The sequence below is a fragment of the Emydura macquarii genome, unplaced genomic scaffold, assembly GCF_026122565.2.
Source record: "Emydura macquarii macquarii isolate MOO-44397 ecotype Brisbane River unplaced genomic scaffold, CSIRO-AGI_Emac_v2 contig_2897, whole genome shotgun sequence".
NCBI lineage: Eukaryota > Metazoa > Chordata > Testudines > Chelidae > Emydura > Emydura macquarii.
This window is the reverse complement of record NW_027133034.1, coordinates 46,549,257-46,568,484: the sequence shown is the minus strand read 5'-3', so window position 1 is coordinate 46,568,484 and position 19,228 is coordinate 46,549,257. Positions and strand designations below refer to the sequence as shown.

At 43.3% G+C, this 19,228-nt stretch overlaps 1 protein-coding gene and 1 long non-coding RNA gene across 2 annotated transcripts in view; one reads left to right on the top strand and one right to left on the bottom strand.

Annotated features, from left to right (window-relative positions):
* Nucleotides 1–2,180: 2,180 nt before the first annotated feature.
* On the top strand, nt 2,181–17,293 carry LOC137167084 (uncharacterized). Its single transcript, XR_010923982.1, has 4 exons — nt 2,181–2,375; nt 3,315–3,541; nt 4,290–4,379; nt 16,575–17,293. It is a non-coding gene; the product is annotated as an uncharacterized lncRNA (long non-coding RNA).
* The window catches only part of MAP1B (microtubule associated protein 1B), a 234,739-nt gene continuing 226,791 nt past the window's right edge, over nt 11,281–19,228 (bottom strand). Inside the window, exons 6-7 of the mRNA XM_067569069.1 lie at nt 18,889–19,127; nt 11,281–15,722 (exon numbers count right to left, since the gene is read on the bottom strand). Coding sequence (XP_067425170.1) covers nt 15,567–15,722; nt 18,889–19,127 — 395 coding nt within the window. The 3' untranslated portion in view covers nt 11,281–15,566. The remainder of the gene's footprint in view (nt 15,723–18,888; nt 19,128–19,228) is intronic.

Sequence of the window (19,228 nt, the reverse complement as noted above, 5' to 3'; positions counted from 1 at the left end):
GCAACACAAAATAATTTTCACAGATCTTCCAGTGAGAAGCACTCAGCTAACCCTGTCACCAGATGTGAACCCAAACAGTTCCTCTGAGAGTTCACCAGAGGCTATGGTGGCGGTGAAGAAACAATTAGACTTTGGATCAGCCATCAGGGTAACAATGGCAACCCCGTCACTTGAGCACGTTAAACCTGGACTAGAGAAAGTGCTTTAGATGCACAGTAGGGAACAATCTTGTATGTCAGGAAACGGGTCCAGCTGATCTAAATGACACTGTGTCTTTTTCCATGTCTATTCATTTGTACACGATATTTTCAGTAGAGCTTTAACTTTGCCAAATTTAATATATTTTTTAAACATGCTAATGCATGTGTGAATGAACATGCCAGATTAAGCCTTCAGCAGCTGCTCCCTGCCTAGGGGCATAGACTGCAACTCTACTTAGTTGCCACATGTGTATTGCACTCTTTGGGGTCCCACTGAACTCAGGGAGCTCTCTAGTAAATCAGTCAGTCTGGGAAGAGCAGACTTTTACGTAGGCTGGGAAGAAGCTAAAAGGAAGCAGGGTGCAGAAATACCTCTGACTGAGCGCTCCATGCTTCCTGAAGGTCTGGAGAGGTCTCTCGGAGGCATCTCAGAGGTTTGCAAGAAAGCTGATCCATTAAACAAGAATCGTCCCCTATTTTCAGGTGCTTTTGAAGGCATCGGTTTAAAGGGGAAAAAAATACTTTCCAGTTTACCCTGAAGGGAACCCTTACTCTGAAGCCACATATATTGAGAATTTTATATGAAAAGTAGGTTTGAGAGCTGGGCAAAGCCTACATACATTTCCACCAGCAGCAGTTAGAAGATTTTAATGAATTTGGCTGGGTTTGTCCCTTCTTGTGTGAAACTATTCTAGCAAACAAGTTTATTGACCTGGGAAGAACACATATTGAGGGACAAATTTATCCCCTTATACTCACACTGGGTCTGATCCTGCAACACTGAAGTCAATGAGAGGTTGTCCTTGACTTCATTGAGCCCAAGACCAAGCCCACTGACGCACACCTAACTCTGTGAGTTGGCCTGTTGGTTTCAGTGGGGCTGTTTGAGGAGTACGGTGCTACTGAACCTGAGTAAGAGTGATAAATCTAGCGCTATGTGAATATTTCAGTATAGTTTCAGAAAGTGAATTTAAATGTATTTGTCACGAGCATTTACGCAAGAAACCTGATTGTGAGAATTAACCTCCTCTACTGGGTGGGGGAACAAAAAACTACCTGTGACTTAGCTGACACACCACCTAAATTCTGAATAGTGAATATTTGCAGTAAGCTGCTTGTGAGTGAGCTACAGATCAAGAATTACTCACAGAAAATAGACTAATGAATAATTTCAAATAGAGAATCAAGTAAAGAAAACGGCACAATCTGCTCCTGGACAATCTGCATGCAAAAAAATATACAACACTCCAGTAATTACAAATTAGTCATGCAGCTCTAATACGTGTGTTCATAATAGCCAATTTTAATAGTGCTATAAAAATATAAACTGTAGTTCAATATTTCATTTTAAAAAGATCCTGCTTTAAATTACAGGTTCCCTCCTTCTCTGCCACCAAAAATAGCTCAGAAAGCTCCAGCTATACATTTTTGAATGTCAAAACAGAATTTAACTTTCAAACTGTCTTGTTTATTCAGATTCCTGTCAAGTTTCTGCCTTAAGTGGAATTTGGACTGGAACCATTGAGACCAGTTCATCTCTAGCACAGCTAGTGGGTGTTGGGAAAAAGACAGTCACTTACCAGTAACTGCTGTTCTTCGAGATGTGTTGCTCATGTCCATTCAAGTGTGTGTACCTTCATTCATGGTTACCGGAACTTTTTTCCCTTTAGCAGAACCCACAAGGCCGGCTTCGGTGCCCCTTGGAGCCCTGCACACATGCCAAGGTATATGAGGCGCCGCTGGCCCTACGGTCCCTCAGTTCCGCCTTGCTGCAACACCGGCAGCAGGGACTGAGGGGGGCGGGGGTCATGAAATGGACATGAGTAAGTAACCGTTTTTTTCTTCTTCAGGTGCTTGCTTGTATCCATTCCATTATAGGTGACTCACAAGCCCGGAGTGATGGATGAGCTGCCTGCAGCACCACGCTGCCAAAGCCCACGTCATTATCCTGCGCCTGCTGGACGATGGCATAGTGGGACATGAAGGTGTGTGCAGATGACCAGGTGGCAGCCCTGCAGGTGTCTTGCACAGGCACGCTCACTAGGAAGACTGTAGATGAAGCTTGAGCTCTGGTTGAGTGGGCTGTAATCATCCCTGGAAGCAGCACCTTCCCTTGCTCGTAGCAGAACTTGATGCAGGAAGTTATCCATGATGAAATGCGCTGGGTGGAAACAGGTAAGCCTTTCATCTGGTCAGCCACCGCAACAAAGGGTTGTGTAGATTTCCGGAACTGTCTCATGCGTTCGATATAGAATGCCAACACCCATCTGGTGTGTGCCATCTCCTCGCCTCCTGCAAGCCGTGTGGTTTGGGAAAGAACATGGGGAGACAAATGTCTTGGTTATAATGAAATTGGAAGACCACATTAGGCAGGAAGGCCAGGTGCAGGCTCAAATGAACCTTGTCTTTATAAAACACGGTATAAGGGGCTCCAAGGTTAGCGCCCTAATCTTGGAGACCCTCCATGCTGCGGTAATGGCCACCAGGAAGGCCACCTTTCATGACAATAGCAGTAAAGGGTATGTAGTCATGGGCTCAAATGGGGGCCCTGTGAGCCACAAAAGGACCAGGCTGAGATCCCAGGAAGGCACCAGGTCACAGATCTGTGGATAGAGTCTCTCCACCCCCTTCAGGAATCTAATCATTATGTGGGGGAGAAAACTGATTTCCTACCCAATGGCTGGTGGAACGCTGATATAGTCGCTAGGTGGACCTTCAGGGAGGCCACGACTAGCCCCTGGAGCTTTAGTTGTACTCCAGGATCGCCTGTATCGGCGACAACCCCGAATTCCACCCAACAGGTAAATCGCTTCCATTTAGCATGATATACAACTTGTGTGGAAGGTTTTCTGCTACCCAGCAGAATTTGCTGGATTTGCGCCAAACAGGCTCGCTTGTCTGTGCTCAGTCCCAGACGCTCCACGCCATGAGGTGTAGGGAGTCCAGGTCTGGGTGCAGCAAGCAGCCGTGGTCATGGGACAGGAGACTGTGCCAGCTCGGAAGCTCCAGCAGGGGCGTGATCGATAGGTCCAGCAGCATGCTGAACCACTGTTGGCGCGGCCAGGCCGGTGCAACTAAGATAATGTTCGCTTTGTCCCTCTTGATCTTGAGCAGGACTTTGTGAAGGAGAGGAATGGGTGGCAATGTATACATGAGGCTCCCCAACCACTGCAGCAGGAAGGCATTGGAGAGTGACCCGGCCTCCAGACCGTGGAGGAAGCAGAACTGCTGGCATTTCTTGTTCCACGCTGACGCGAACAAGCCCACCTGGGGATAGCCGGGTGGTTATCATTTGAAAATTGTAGCAACCACCTTTGGATGCCGTGACCAGTCGTGGCGGGGTAAGAACGACCTGCTGAGGCAGTCCGCCTTGTCGTTCCTCACTCCTGGGAGGTGAGAGGCAATTATGTGGAACGTGTGCCTGACGGCCAGGTCCCACAGACAAATGGCTTCCTTGCAGAGGGCTGAGGAATAGGATTCCCCCATCTGTTAATGTAATACATGGCCGCTGTATTGTCTGCACCATCTTGCCCACAACAGTAAGGTGGAGAAACACTCCGCATGCTGGTTGAATAGCCCGTAACTCTTTTACATTGATATGCGTGCACTCCCTGTGTGCCGAGGTTGTAGTTGATATGAGCGTTCCCCACCCTACCCCCACCACCCTAAGTCCAAGTCATCCGCTACTAGGGTAACCGAGGGGACTAGCTCTTCAACCAGTACACCCCTCAACACTGCCTGGGGGCTCCGCCACCAATCCAATGTGGCCAGGATGTGAGGGGGAACTGTGACCACCTGGTCCAAGGTATGTCTGATCGGGGCATAAACTGAGGCTAACCACGACTGAAGTGGTCTGAGTCTCAGGCGAGCCAGCCTCACCACGTAAGTGCAGGCCACCACGTGGCCTAAGAGCTGCAGGCAGTGCCTGGCTGTTGTTGTCGGGCAGAGCTGCAGGTGAGCGATAATGGCAGACATTGCCTCGAATCACAGCTGGGGCAGGAAAGCTCTGGCTTGGGAGACGTCCAGCCCCGCCCCGATGAATTCTATTCGTTGCACCAGGGTTAATGGGGACTTCTGCTCATTTATTAGCAGGCCCAGCCGGCAGCAGGTGATGCGTGTCAGATCTACACTGCTCTGGACCTGGGCCCTGGACCGGCCCCTTATTAGCCAGTCATCCAGGTAAGGGAAAATTTGGACCCCTCTGTGCTCAGGTGGGCCACCACAACCACCATACATTTCGTAAAAAACACCCTTGGGGCTGAGGAAAGGCCAAAGGGCAGTGCTGCAAACTGGTAATGGGAACCAGCTACCACGAAGCAGAGGAAACACCCATGGCTGGGGAAGATAGAAATGTGGAAGTATGCGTCCTTCAGATCAAGGGCGGCATACCAGTCTCCCGGATCCAGAGAGGGGATGATAGAGGCAAGGGAGACCATGCGAAATTTCAACCTCTTGAGAAATTTGTTGAGATGACGCAGATCTAGAATAGGCCTTAGACCCCCTGTCCCTTTGGGGATGAGGAAGTACCTCGAGTAAAACCTTTTTCCCTTCGCATCCAGTGGAACCCTCTCTATGGCCCCTAGGCTGAGAAGTGTCTCTACCCCTTGAATGAGGAGTTGCTTGTAAGAGGGGTCCTTGCAGAGAGACAGGGCTGTTGGGAGGGGTAGACACAAACTGGAGGGCATATCCTAACGAAACTATGCCAAGGACCCAGCGGTCTGAAATTATCTTGGTCTATTCGGACAGGAAGGGAGCTAGACAGTTCAAGAAAGGGTGGTAGGGATCTGGGGAACAGACTGGTATGCCACCCTCAGGCGCACCTTCAAAACTTGTCTCCTCTGATTGCCTGATCTTCTAGATGACCCTTGCTGAGGGGCTGAGGAGGACCTGGGAATTGGTTGACATCTCCTAGATCCCATATTTCTATCCCTCTGCCTGAAGGGTGTGAATCGTTGAGGCTGGTACCTCTGCTGTTGCTGGCCCGGAGGACGGAACTGACGCCTAGAGGTCTGGGGCATATAGAGACCCAAAGAGCGGAGTGTGGCCCTTGAGTCTTTCAGACCATGCGACTTTGCAGTGGTCTGGTCTGAGAACAAGACCGACTCGTTGAAGGGGAGGTCCTGGATGGACTGCAGGACCTCCTGGGACAGCCCTGAGGACTGCAGCCACGAGCATCTGTGTATGCAGATGGCAGGGGCCATAGCTCTGCCTGCCGAGTCTGCTGTGTCCGAAGACACCTGTGACACCGCTCTGGCCACCGTGACGCCCTCCTCCAGGATGGTAGTAAAGTCCAGTGCCTGGTCCTAGGGCAAAGTGTCCACAAAGCACTTTAGCGAGTCCCAGCGATTGAAGTTGTACCTGGCCAGTAAAGCCTGCTGATTGGCAAGTCGAAATTGGAGGCTTGCCATTGAATACATTTTTCTCCCGAACAGGTCCAGCTTCTTGTTGTCCTTGTTTTTTGGTGTGGAACCGGGCTGTCCCAGCCTGTCCCACTGGTTGGCCACATCTACCACCAGGGTACCCAGGATGGGGTGAAGAGGTATTCGAATCCTTATGCCAGGACATGGTACTTTTTCTTGACCCCCTTTGGAGGTTGGGGCCACTGATGAAGGGATCTGCTACAGGGCCATTACTATTTTCAATACCCCTCATGCACTGGGAGGGCCACCCGGGCTGGGGCAGCTGCTGCCAGGACATTAAAGAGGCTGTCTGAGGCCTCCTTCTGCTCCTCCACCTCCAACCCCAAGTTGGAAGCCACCCTCTTGAGGAGTTCCTGGTGCACTCTGAAGTCATTGTCACGTGTCCCTGGTTAACTGCCTTATCCAGGGAAGAGGAGGAAGACTAGAGGGGTGTGCGTGGTGGCATCTCTACCCGCTGACAGTGGACCCCACGAGAGGTCACTTCCTTGGGGGGTCCAACTCATCAGCGGAAACCAAAAGATAACCCTTGTCCACAATCAGTGGTGCAGACTGTACCTCTGACGACTGAAACGACTGAAGGCCTGGTCCGATAGGATACCCCCCCAGGGTCCCTAATATGGCCATTGGGGAGCCCACTGTCCCTGAGGCCAAATCGGGGCTGCCTGAGCTGAAGGGTGCTCCAGCACCTTTTGCTGGTGGCGGCGGCTCACCCATGGTCATCCTCTAGTGAGGACCCTGACTCACTGTCTGACGACCACAGTGGCAGCCGCCTCAGAGGTTCCCATTGCACAGTGCTGAGTGACAGGAGAGTGGTGACCTGATCTACGGGTGCTCCAATGTGCAGGAGAATGGCCCCTCAGCAGCGTCGAACGCGAAGACAACAAGACCCGGCGCTGGGGCCGTGACCATACTGATGGAAGGAGACTGTGAGCTGGAACATCTGGCGCGTTGCCTAGGCGCCAATGACTTGCAGTACTGCTTCCCTCGCGGTGCTGAGTCAGCCTCCAGTGTCCGGGTTCTGCACTGCCTCCGTGCGGGTTAACTCCTCAGTGCCGGGGGGCAGGAGCAGTGCCGACTTTTCTCAGGGGAGTGACCTCGTGCATGCGACCCCAACGGGCGCTGCCTCCTGGCGCAAACTTCACCCGGTACCAGAGACAGCGACCAGTGCTGGGAGGGCGACCTCGCTCCTTGCACCGCTGATACGAGGTGCTCCAATGACTGTGATCTGGAGCGACTTTTAGGGGAGCAGTGCTGAGTCGATCCTTCCTTCTGGGGCGACCGGGTTGTTGGAGATCTTGTCCCTCGCTCCAGGGATTGCCTGATCCAACCAGGGGGTCCCAGCACGGGCTTCCCCTGTGACACCAGCCCCTTTTCTCTGGGCGGAGGCTAGGATGGGCATGGGCAAGGCCAATAAGGACCGTGCTGCCTGGCACACCTCCGGTGTTGACAGTGCTGACAGGTATAGCGACACCCCGCTCTCCCCCACTCCCAGGAGTAGCTCTCTAGCTGGAGACATGGGCTCCTGAGCTCTTGCGATTGCAAGCCAAGGCAGTTCCAGCAACCATCACAGGCGGAAAGAAGGAACTGAGGGTACATAGGGCCGGCGGCATCTCATATACCACAGCATGTGCACGGGGCTGCGAAGGGAGCTGGAGTTGGCCCTGCGGGTTCTGCTAAAGGGAAAAAAGTTCCAGTAACTGTGCACACACCTACAATGGAATGGACACTTGAAGAAGAACAAACTCTTGTTGGAAATCCTGACTTGTAGGAGCATGAGGTCAAGATTAAGTATTTAGAAGGGCTGCTTCAGTTTACCTTCAACTGTTTAAGTCATAAATAGCACCGCTGGGGTTGAGATAATACCAAATTGATAAAAAGCTGAGTTGCAATCAGTTTATTCATCTAAACAGGTATATGAGATTAAAAACAGCACATACATCAAGTGCTAGTTATTTATAGAGCTATTGGAGTTATTGGTTCCATCTATTTCATGCATCCTCTCTGCATATTTTATTAATACCAGTGATGTATTGGGCTGCGCTTCTGTGTGAGCCATGTGTAAGTCACGATTTCTGTGACCCTTCTGCTAGTGAAGTTACCAGCAGCCACACAAGCACGCTCTGACTCCATGTGAGGCCTTCCTACCAGTCTGGCATTTGGTGATTGTTAAGGTTTTACAGGAGCAACTGCATTGCGCTGTTAGAACCTACGAAAACTATGTGCACCACCAGTGAGGAAGTGAGCCCAGGCAAACCGATCTGCCACGTTTCTGGATTGTTGATTTAGGGCTGTGGTATTGATCAGCTCAAGAGCACATCTTTTCACCACGTAAAGAAGAGAAATACAAAATCATGTCATGGTTTATAAATACTCGCAATGCTGAAGCCAAGGTCTGTTCAGATCTTACAAGCTGCAGAGCATTCTGCACTCCCATTGAAGTCAAAAGTTTCCAGTGAAGCTAATGCAAGTTGAAGGCGTTCAGCTTTTTCTTCGCAGATACTCAGCAGTTTGTGGAGAAATGTGCATGTGAAAATGGAGGTGGCTGTTAGGGTAGAGGTTAGAGGCTGCTTCGCATTAAGGAAGCCCTGCCTCACTGATGATCAGGGAAATTAGAGTTATGAATTGAGGGCAGAATATGGCTAAAGATCATCACCCAGAAGGAAGACTAGGGAAGCTACTCAGGTAGTAAAAATACAGTATAACTGGCTATGCCAGCAGAGTAGCTTTGCTGAGATGTTGAAGAGGGGCAAGATGGGACTATGGTTCTCAACACCAACAAAAGTTTTCCCTTGCTGTGGCAGTATTTCTCAGATAGGCAGACTGGAGCCATTCACAGGATGCTCAAGCAGACCTGGGACCCATTAAAATATTTTCCTTATGACTAGACAGAACTAGAATCCAATATTGTATATTCACTATGGAGTTTTAACCACTCCTTAAATGTTTGCTGAGCTAAAGTAGAAAGACAACAAAATAACCAGACTTGCCTCTGAATCCTTAAAATAAGCTCCCCCAGATTGTTTAGGGGCAAGCCTCAAGTTATGGCTTTGCCTTGTTTCTTTCCATGTTTGTGCATCAGCAGCTAGGCTATTATCAGCAGGCTTGAGCTTGGAATAGTACTCCTCTCTTTTCAGGAGGAATGTATGGTGTGAAGTGTAACACAATGGAAACAAGCTTCTTATCCCTAGAGCTACCCTATTAAAATAAGTCGAAATTTTAAGAACTCAGGAAACCCTTCGTTTGGGATAGTCACAAGAGGCCTAGAACACACAGGGATGACTCCTATGCTGCCTCCCCCCACCTACTGCCTCATAATCCTCAATGTAGGGCCAATGCTGTGGTCATTCCCTGGGAGAGAGCATGTGGCACTATTATCACCGCCTCCTCCCTGGAGAAAATCATGGGGATTTGAAAAACACTATTTTGCTGAGCTATGAGACAACAAACTGGCTTTGAAAAGATCACCTCTTTTCAAACCAGCAAGAGCTAAAATTGATATATCATTATCTGGTATCTGATACAGTAATTTTAAAATGTATTTCCTAAATATACAGTATTCTATCATATGATTTACCCAATAATGGAATACTCCTGTGGATTGCAATGGGAGCAAGAAAACTTATCTCTGTATATATTCTTTTTGATTTCTAAATGGAGAGATTTTCTCATTTTTTTCAATCTGTAAAAGGAACAAAGTTATCTAAAATTCAAGCATTGACACCCGTATGTGATAACAAACCCAGGTACCAGATACAAGTGAGTCAAGAAAAGGGAAAACTTACAAATACATATGCACACTGTATGGGACTGATATGCCTTGAATGATTAACAACTATTGATGCTTTATGGCCTTCAAAAATTAGAAAAGCTATCCCACCTCTGTTTATCTCCAAATAGGATCTGCATATGAAAACAACTGGAAAATGGTTCACAGCAGCTAAGATATTTTGTCTAAAGGACCCACAGATCAGACAAGGTTGCGTGTTCTCCTCCGCAACTATAGAAACTAAAATGGCTAAATGGGGGCATCACCACCTAGGCAAGAACCTCTGCATATGTATAAACCTCTTTCTTCCTCCCAATTTAACTAAAAAGCTCCAAGTTACTAACCAAGAGTCATACCTTGCTTTCCTTTGCAAAGTGGCCAATTGCACATTGCGTGGCTCAAGATAAGAAGGGTGAGGAAGCTGCAAGTTAAACAAACTAGAAATGTTGCTTTAAAATTGAAGGTCACGTTGGGCAAAGTTACCTCAAGAAATCAACCCACATTTTCACTCCAAATTATAAACTATAGCTTCCTTGTAAATCAAACATACCGCAAATAATCAGTCTTTCACCCCTAATAAAAATCTGCACATTTGTTTGCCTTGTGAGTTGGATCTATATCCTTCTGTATGTGGAAAATGTCTCCTTTTTTTTAAGTCCTAAACAATGTGAAATGCTTAGTATAATCAAAGACTGTATGAAGTATGTGCTCCAAATTTAGAAGATTATAAGGATTTTGTTGATTTTCATTGTAAATAGTTGTTGCACAATAGAAATGTCAGGCACAAGAAAGGAGAAACAAAGATATAAGTCGGATATAACTTTGAAGTATTAACAGAAATTGCTTAAAGGGGTAAAGGAGATCCCTATTGATAGTAGGGGCAAATAATGAAATACAATTTTTTAAATGAATCAAACCTAAAAAGACTTCGATAAGAAAAGGATTGAGGAAATTTGTTATCAACCAACACCACCTACAAGATACCAATGGAAGCAGCAAGGAAACTGAGAGCAGAAATCTGGGACCCACTTGACTCCCTCCTATGAGCCCTGAAACTAAAGCACAAACTGAGGTCACCATGCGCTCAGGGGAGTTGACTGAACCCAATGTAAGAAGCTGCAGAAGTGTGACTAATGCCAGACCAACTGTGTGGAAGGAATCTTCTACACTCCAAGGTTAAGAGGATAACATGAAGAAGTGGTGAGATTTCATTTCCAAAATTAATTTAAATTCCCCTTCTATTCTTTAACATAAATACATATAGGTTATCCTGCTGAGTCTACACTCATCTAGTGAGACCTCAAGTAACCATATTTTAGATTCTACCTCCTTTATAAGTGCAAGCAAATTGACATGACAGCTTGAAAACAATAAGTTAATTTTCCTTATGACTAGAAAGAACTAGAATCTTATATTGTATTGTTTGTGTAGTATACACAATTGGTTGTGTCTACATTTGAGTGGTGAACTGTTGATTATATGTTAATGTGGTTCTGGGTGAATTAACAAATTGTTGGTTGGTAAGGAATAAGCAAATATCCTGATCTGAGAAATAATGTTCAAGTTAAAAGTTGACCTGAAAAGAATCCAGTGTTAAAACTCATAAGCTAACACTTCCTGCACTCAATAAAAATTGGATTCTATTAGATAGTGTGGTCTAGTAGATAGGGCACTGGACTGGAACTCAAGAAACCTCAGGTCTATTCCCATTTCTGCCACTGGCCTGCAGCAGGATCTTAGGCAACTTCACTTCCCTCTGCCTCAATTTCCCCATCTGTAAAATGGAAATAATTATAGATCAAGTTTGATAGATTTTGGCTTTAAAAATCTAACAGACACACTGGCAAATTCATAAATTCACACGTACGACATAAAGACAAGAAACATACCAACACCACTTTATCACTTTTGTATTTTATTGTGGAACTGAGTTTGTTTTCTTTACATCAAATATCCTCAATGGAAGAGGGGATATTGCACACAAATATCATAAAAGCACTACATATTATTACTTTCACTGGAAACTATTTTTCTACATTAGATATGACTGGATAGAATAGAAGTGATGCAGGATTATAAGACATATTACCATACACAGCTGCAGACTGACACAAACACCATTCAGAACAAGAGAGAGGAGTGTGTGAGGTGCTTCTCAGCTGGCAACAAGACTGTTTCTTTCCATAGTTTGGAAGATATATGGCTGCATGCAAACATGTGAAAGCATTTTGTACTTCATAATTGCTCTTCTACTGTTGTGATTACAGCCCAGTCTTGAATGAATTTTATGGATAGCTCCAGTCATCTGGAGCTCCTAGCTAGTTAAGTGCAGAGAAGCTTTTTTTTTTTTTTTTTTTTTTCCCTTTCTTTTCATTATTTTTATATGCTGCCTTTTTATTTAGTTACTTGATTTTTTTTTTTTTTTGTAAAGTCACAACAAACAGATTTCTTTTTTAAATAGCAAACATTTTTAATCAGGTGAATAACATAACTGCATTCAAAAAAATGCTTCTCCCTAGGTTGCTTTTAGTGTTTTTGTTCAATTAGGTGAAAAGATGAAAGCTTACAGTTTCTTTCAAGTGTAAACATTATAGTTTTTCCTTTTCTAATAAATCCAGACCAAAAAATGACCATTTCTCTCAAAATGTCATCACTGAGCAAGAACCTCTGGTGACAGATGAATAAAGAGGCAGATGACAGAAATTTCAAAAATGCACAGTAATAGTTCCTTGCAGCTGAATTTCTTGCGGTGGGAAGGATAGAAAATTGAAATAGTTAAATAGTTAACAAAACTATTAGATCTTAGCAAATGAGTACTGGAAGGCTCCTAAACCACATAGGCTATTTAGACAATTAAAAAAAAAATCATATACACAGTTGGATCCATTCACCACAGTATGTAAGGCAAAAAAAAAAAAAATCAAAAGTGAACTCTGTGGAAGAAGGTGTTAAAGGAAAGAGACAATGTAGTCAGTCCCACCACCAGACTTTGAGAAGGCATGCAAGGGGGATCTGTTTAGGTTTGGAAATGGATGCTATCTCCAATGTTAATTCTTCATTGAATTTTTTTCAGCACCACAAGACTACCATAAAAGTCATGATTGGGGATGTTGTCATGGATAACACAATCATTTCAGTAGAGTGTTCTTTACACTCAAGTAGTGAATCTTTATAATTAATCAATAATCAATATCAAACCATGCTCCTAGAAATCGGTGCTGATCAACAGCGCTCACCATTAACGTACATGGTACATTTTGATGACTGTTACTAAACTAATTGTTTCTGACTATGACTCGAACAATTAGATTAGTTACACAGGCAGGAAAGGCATTAAGGGCAAGAGGAGTTAATTGGGAAGTTAGCAACACTCAGGCTTGGTTGTCATTTAGAAGAGTGGATGGAACAAGTATTACAGTATCTCATAGGAACAATGTCGGCTGATTCAAAACAGCTGACTCATTTTAAAAAAAACTATGTAGCAGCAAAAAATCCAAGTACAGTTTAAGATTGGCTGTAACTGACCTATATTTTTTAAATAAACATTTGAGCAGTTACAAATTTATTTTGGGACTTGCAGATTTAAAGCTTGATTCTGATTTAATTTACACTAATTTACCCTCAATTTCAATGAAGTTACTCCTGATTTACACTGGTTTAGATTAGTCTTGAGATCATTGCTCATTGTTTATTAAATTTTCTATCAAAGTGGAGAAACAAACTAACCAATTTTGGCAGAGTCTCAAATCTGCTCTCCCAACTCAAAAAGTTTCAAATCTTACCTACATGAGAGAGTACATAAATCAGAAAGAATTGTGATAGAAATAATACAACTATTCTGCCAAATCAGTTAACTAATAAAATATTTTGCCTTTCACTTTGTAGACAAAATAAATGTTAAGTAAATGATTATGAGCTCAGCAAATTCCGTTTGGTTTCACAATACATTTCCCTCTGTCTTTTGTACCATAATCATTCTGACTTGTTTTCAAGGATCTAAAAGGCAGACCAATAAATAAAATAGCATTGCTAATGATATCTAACAAAAATAAAATATTAAACCCACCCCCACTCTCCAAAATTTAACAAACAATAATTCACAGCATTAAATGGGCTGCAACGGCCCATAATTAAAGGGTTCTGAAGTAGTATTTTTAAAAAAAAAATCCCATAAAAATAAGCAGTGCAAACACACACCTATCGAACAAAAATAAACTAACAATGTTAACATTTAAAATACATTATACATAAAGAAAATAAAATGAGGTCGTAGGTCACTACTTAATGGAACTCAAAGGCTGCCATAAATGTGAATTGTACAGGCCAGCACAGATCTCCATTTAGGAGGCCTTTACCTTATTTAAATTCTGATCCACAAACCTGCAAACTGAAATGTAACAATATTGTCTATAGTGGTAAAGCTTCTTAGACTTAAGAGTCCAAACTCTCTTAAACAGTATTCTGTACCTTTGGAAATGATCTGTAGATACTGGGAACACTTTAAAGAAAAAACAAAACACACACACACAAAACCCCACTAAAAACAAAAAGCCGCTTGGCTTATTTAAGGTAATCATTGCTTTTTTCAATCTTTTTCAATATCTTGGGAGAATCATGAGTCTAGCTACCACTTTGTAAAGAGCAATCAGCTGGCATTTCAACTCCTGTTTTTTTGTGAGCACTAGTAGATTAATTTAATCATTGGGATCTTCCCCCCAAATTCTTGGCAGTTAAATGTTTTCAATAAATAAGTCACTGCATTATCATACTTCATTCTCACCAGAACCTCAAACAACATTATTTGTCTTACAAAATTACTAAAAAAAAATCGCCTTCACCTGAAATTTTTTTCTTTGCATTTTCCTGTAAACAAAAACTTTTGTTAAAAAGTCATCTATTAAAATTTCACGCAGAGCTAAAAAAAATTCTTCTGTACATTTGTTCCCATATTCACTTTTAAATTAACAAATAAAACAACATAAGACAAAGGAAGGTAAAATACTGTACAGACTCGCTGAGAACCTTTTTCAACATACTGTGTTTCACTAAGTTTTGCATTTCTTTGATAGTGGACACCACTTCAGTCTTGCTTCCGCAGTACAAAAGCAGCTTTCAAAAATGCTTATCTTGTTTTGTTGAGCCGTCCAGGTGTACCACTGAAGTGTTCAGCTAACATACATAATTCATAGTACCAAGCTGTTTGACCAATCAGATAGGCTTCTAGTACCACACATGCGCACTCACACTTCATTGGTGTAACTATAATCCTACACAGATGTTTTATAAACTTGCTGTCTCACATTAAAAAATAAGTGCATTAAGTATCTTTGTACATTCAAGTCACTTTCTAAGGCAATTTGTCTACTGTATGTACTCCCCAACTGCTTTGGTATTTTGCTTCAGTAAATTGACTGTTGACTTGGGTGTTTAAGCATGCAGGTTTGTCAATTCTGAGTGGACTAAATGGATATTCACTGGGAGCATGCCTTAGACCAACATGTTTGCATGTCAAAAGAAACGTTTTAGAGTTCTGAATGGGGTTCAAACTACTTGCATATTTAGTCTATGATAATTATGTTATGTCAGTATGCAGAGTTCAAATTAGTTAATGGCTAATGAGTGTTTAGATCTTACGTCCCTTCAAAGTCACATTCAGTTTCCTGTTATTTTCCAACTAACATAATTTTGTAAACTAAGGCCCCTTTCAGATAACTCAGACTGATACAAACGTAAAACTTTCTTTTCATGTGAGAGCATAAGCAGACTGCAGTAAGCAATACATCTATTGCCATGAGACTAATGCAGACCCAATTATTTATACTTTCTCCTCCTACCCCTCTCTCTATTTCTCTCTCTGTGTTTCTTTCAAGGGCAAATGCCTCTACCTGGCAGAAGTCAGTTGGGTTTGCTAGTGCATGGTTTCCAAATGTTCAGCGGAAATGAACCAGGATCTGTAATTTTGCAGTAATCTGAACCCTATTGTGGGAATACTGTTATTTCCCTTAGCAATCAGCAAAGACTGAAAAATATTAGTGACTTGCATCACCCTGACACAGTATAGCATTTGGCAAGTATATAGTTCAGCAGTTGAATTAGATGGGTTGAATTTTTAGAAAAGGTATTTTCAAACTGAAGAATTTCTGGAAATAAAGTTTAATGTTGTGGTGTATGGCCTTGTTTCTACAGTTCAATCTTGCATGCAGGGAAAGATTCATCTTGCATAACAACAGTGCTGCTGCTTGCCAAAACCATGATGTTGAGGTCCTGCTGTTTCTCATGGGTCTCTTGGTACCATTCCCTCATCACTTCTGAATCATGGGTTGGGATTAAGGTCACCTACAATATAGAATAGGAAAACTCTTTAGGAATGGACAGAAGAAACAACCGATATGAGAACAAGTCCGAATTCTAAATTTTAGTCAACAAGTAGATTTTCCTTTTGGAAGCAAATGGGTATTTTAAACAAGAAAATAGGCAGGATATTATAGCTGCAAAGATACAATTTACCAAAAGAAAAGCCTGATTCTGTGAGGTCTTGAGGTGTTGTTTCACACAGAAGCTAAAGGAATTGTCTCTAAATGAAAAAACTAACCGAAGATTGCACTTACAGTGCTGCTGTAACCCACCAGTGAGTGTGTGTTTCATGTTCCCCTCTGTGTTGACCTACAGAGGGTATATGAATTGCTACAGTCCCAGCCACAGAACCATAGCTCTTTAATTCAAACTGTAGCAGCTCCTGCTTTTAGCTCAGGAGGTTCCCAATTCAAACCCCGGTGCACTGGCCAAAATGGCAGTCGTCATACTACAATTCTATAGACTGCAGAGGTATCTTGAGGGATTAAGGCAGCAGGTTTAGGTCTTTTATTTATCATGTCTGAAGGGCAAATGAGATGCCCTAGAGTTACATGTTTGCTGTATAAATACATGCAGCATTCACAGCTTCAATAGCTGAGCTCCCTTAGGTCCAGATCTGGCAAGGAGCTAAAATGTGTTCAGTAAGATGAGGGCATTTTGAAATTATTATTATTCTAAAACCATTTTCAAAATCCTTTATACATCACAATTTGTAGATGGTAACGCTATACAATAACAAATTCCTAAAGCTTTTGTATATAAAACACATAACTCATGGAAAAAGCAACACACGTTTTATACAGATATTTCTAAATGTAACTCTTCCTATTCTAGACTACTTGGGAGAAAACTGCAGAGTGGAGCCAGCCAGCCACAGACTCCACCAGGACGGGCAAGGCAGAAGTAGCCGAAGCAGGGACTGCTGCATTGGGGCAGGATGGGTGTCAAAATGGGGACCAGCCAAGGCCATCCCTTCCTCCAGCATGCCGTGCAGGACTCAGAACTACATAGGAGAGACACCCTTACTAAGGGGCACTAAGAGCAGGTGGTACCTCCCCTTCTGTCCCCCAGCTCTCCATGTGACCTTGGGAGAAAACTGCAGAATGGAGCTAGCCAGAGACTCCAGGTAATAGGGGCAGAAGCAGCTAAAGCAGGGACCGTTGGTCATTCTGAGAACTTTCTACAGTTTCAACTGTACTTTCTCTGCCTTGTGCTGATTGGTTGTTTGCTCCAGCTATCTGCTTCACAGTCTCTTCCCCTCAGCTTCACTGCATACCTAGCCCTCTTTTCCACAGCGCTGCCCCCTCTCCTTCCCTTTGCTTTCCATTTAGCGGATCTCCTCCTTGGTAAACCCACCCTAAGAAACTAAAACAAAAATGTTAGCCCCCATGGAACTAATAAACTAACATGACCTTTTCTGCCATCGCATTGTTCCCACTGCTTGTGTATTAAACCCCTTTTCTCACCCTGTGTCTATCTTGTCTGTTTACATTGCAAGCTCTTCAGAGCAGGGGCCATCTACTACTCAGTATTTGTACAGCACTTAGCACAAGGGGGGCCCTATGTTTGGTTGGCCCTGAGGCATTACTGCAATAAACATGACTAAAAAATAATTTCAATATGTACAAATCTTGTTCCTTAAAATTTATCTTTCTCTTAAGGGGATTTCCTGATATTCAGGGTAAATTCCAATAATGTTGAGTTCCTGTTTTATTAAAAAAAGACCCAGAAAGATTCTCTCCTTTTCTGTAGGAAAGGACAAATTTAACTGGATGGCATCTGAGGCAACATTTTAATAAGACTGATTTTTTTTTATTCATTTGAGCTGCCAAATACATTATCTCTATTCCTCAACGTTTTTCCCACATGAAGAATCACAACAAGGTTGTGCCCTGACCTCTCTGATATTTATTTTGGTGACAGAGATTTAGCACTCAGAAAAAGAGCCGACAATGAAAGAATAAATGAAAAAAACAGGATATGACCATATCAGCAACACTGGAAATAATAAATAATTATGGCAAGGTACCAGGATATCAAATTAACTGGACAAAGAAAAATAAAACTGCCCTTATCTAAGCTGTACTACTCCATTACAAGGAAATTTACAATATAAATAAATCACCTATTTAGGCTTATTGTAAATAAGAATGTTATTAACGTAACAGTTTTAACTGAATGTTTATTACACCAGCTATATTGGGAAGATTTTACAAGACAGGACAGTTTGTTTGCTAGTCTTTATGGGAACTCTTGCATCACTGACACAGCTCTTCAAGCAAACCTTCTGTATTACACGTATCACCAGTAGGTGTTGTTGCTAAATAGAAAATTCCCAGGCTGAAGATGAATAAATTATATTCTACTCTGCACAAAGGACACTTAAAGATATCACAGAATGTAAGATGTGTGGCCAAACTGTGGCTCCTGAGCCTCATGTGACTCTTTTACAACTAAAGTGCGGCTCGCAGAGTCCCCTATGCCCTCCCCATTCTCCGCCTATCAGACTGGGGTGAGGAGCTCGGAGCTTCTGCCCTGCGGCAAGGTGGTGGGGCTAGAGGATTCTGCCCAGTGGGGAGGGGTGTTTTGGCACGGGGGAGGAGGTGGGGTCAGTAGGTTTGGCTACACCTGGAATATAACATAATATTGGGTATTAAATGGATTTTAATGAATTGAGTTAGCAAACGGTTTTTTTTTATGGACCAGATACTAATGCAAGCCTTGTGCCATTATATATCTTGAAAAACCTGCTGCTGTCCTTGCACATACACACAGCATGTAGCACTTGATTTCTGAACTGATTAAATAGTAGAATGGTCTTCCTTAATTTTTAAAATCTTGGATGTCTATGGTAGCGCCACATTTAGATGCTCAAATTGGCAAAATCCCTTGAAGCCTGCTCTTGTTGCTAAGATCACTTGGGCTTGGCTGAGCAATGTCATGCTTCTAGGTTGGGAGGAGTCCAAAACGTGGTCCTTGTATACGTCACTTTTATGAAAAGAGAAATGAGGGAGTGTTCATCTATAGTACCATCTACACCAAAGAAACTACTAAACAACAGCCTTAGCATAGTAGTTTCTCTTGCTTCCTGTGGTTGCTTTTCATAATGATTTAAATTCACAAACAGAAATACTGTTAGAGAACATACCTGCATATTACTTCCCCACTGAGCCTTGCCCTCCAGCAGGGAGTCCAGAACAGCCCTGCTTGGTTCTTCAGCTGTCGGATCATTCCCACTCACCACGTAGTAGGATGATCTCACCCTCTTGAAAAACTCAACATCGACATTCTTGCTATTGCTGTGGTTGGGAATATATACCAGGTCCAAGTACACTGGAGGTCCCGGAGGCACAGCTGTGGATTTTGCTGGTTTACTATTTCCAGGTCCTTTTAAAAATGAGCACAAAAGCCTGTCACTTATTGGTGAAAACACACATTTATTAGCTACCATTATACTGTTAAAGGTGACATTCTTTTTTGAGAGGGCT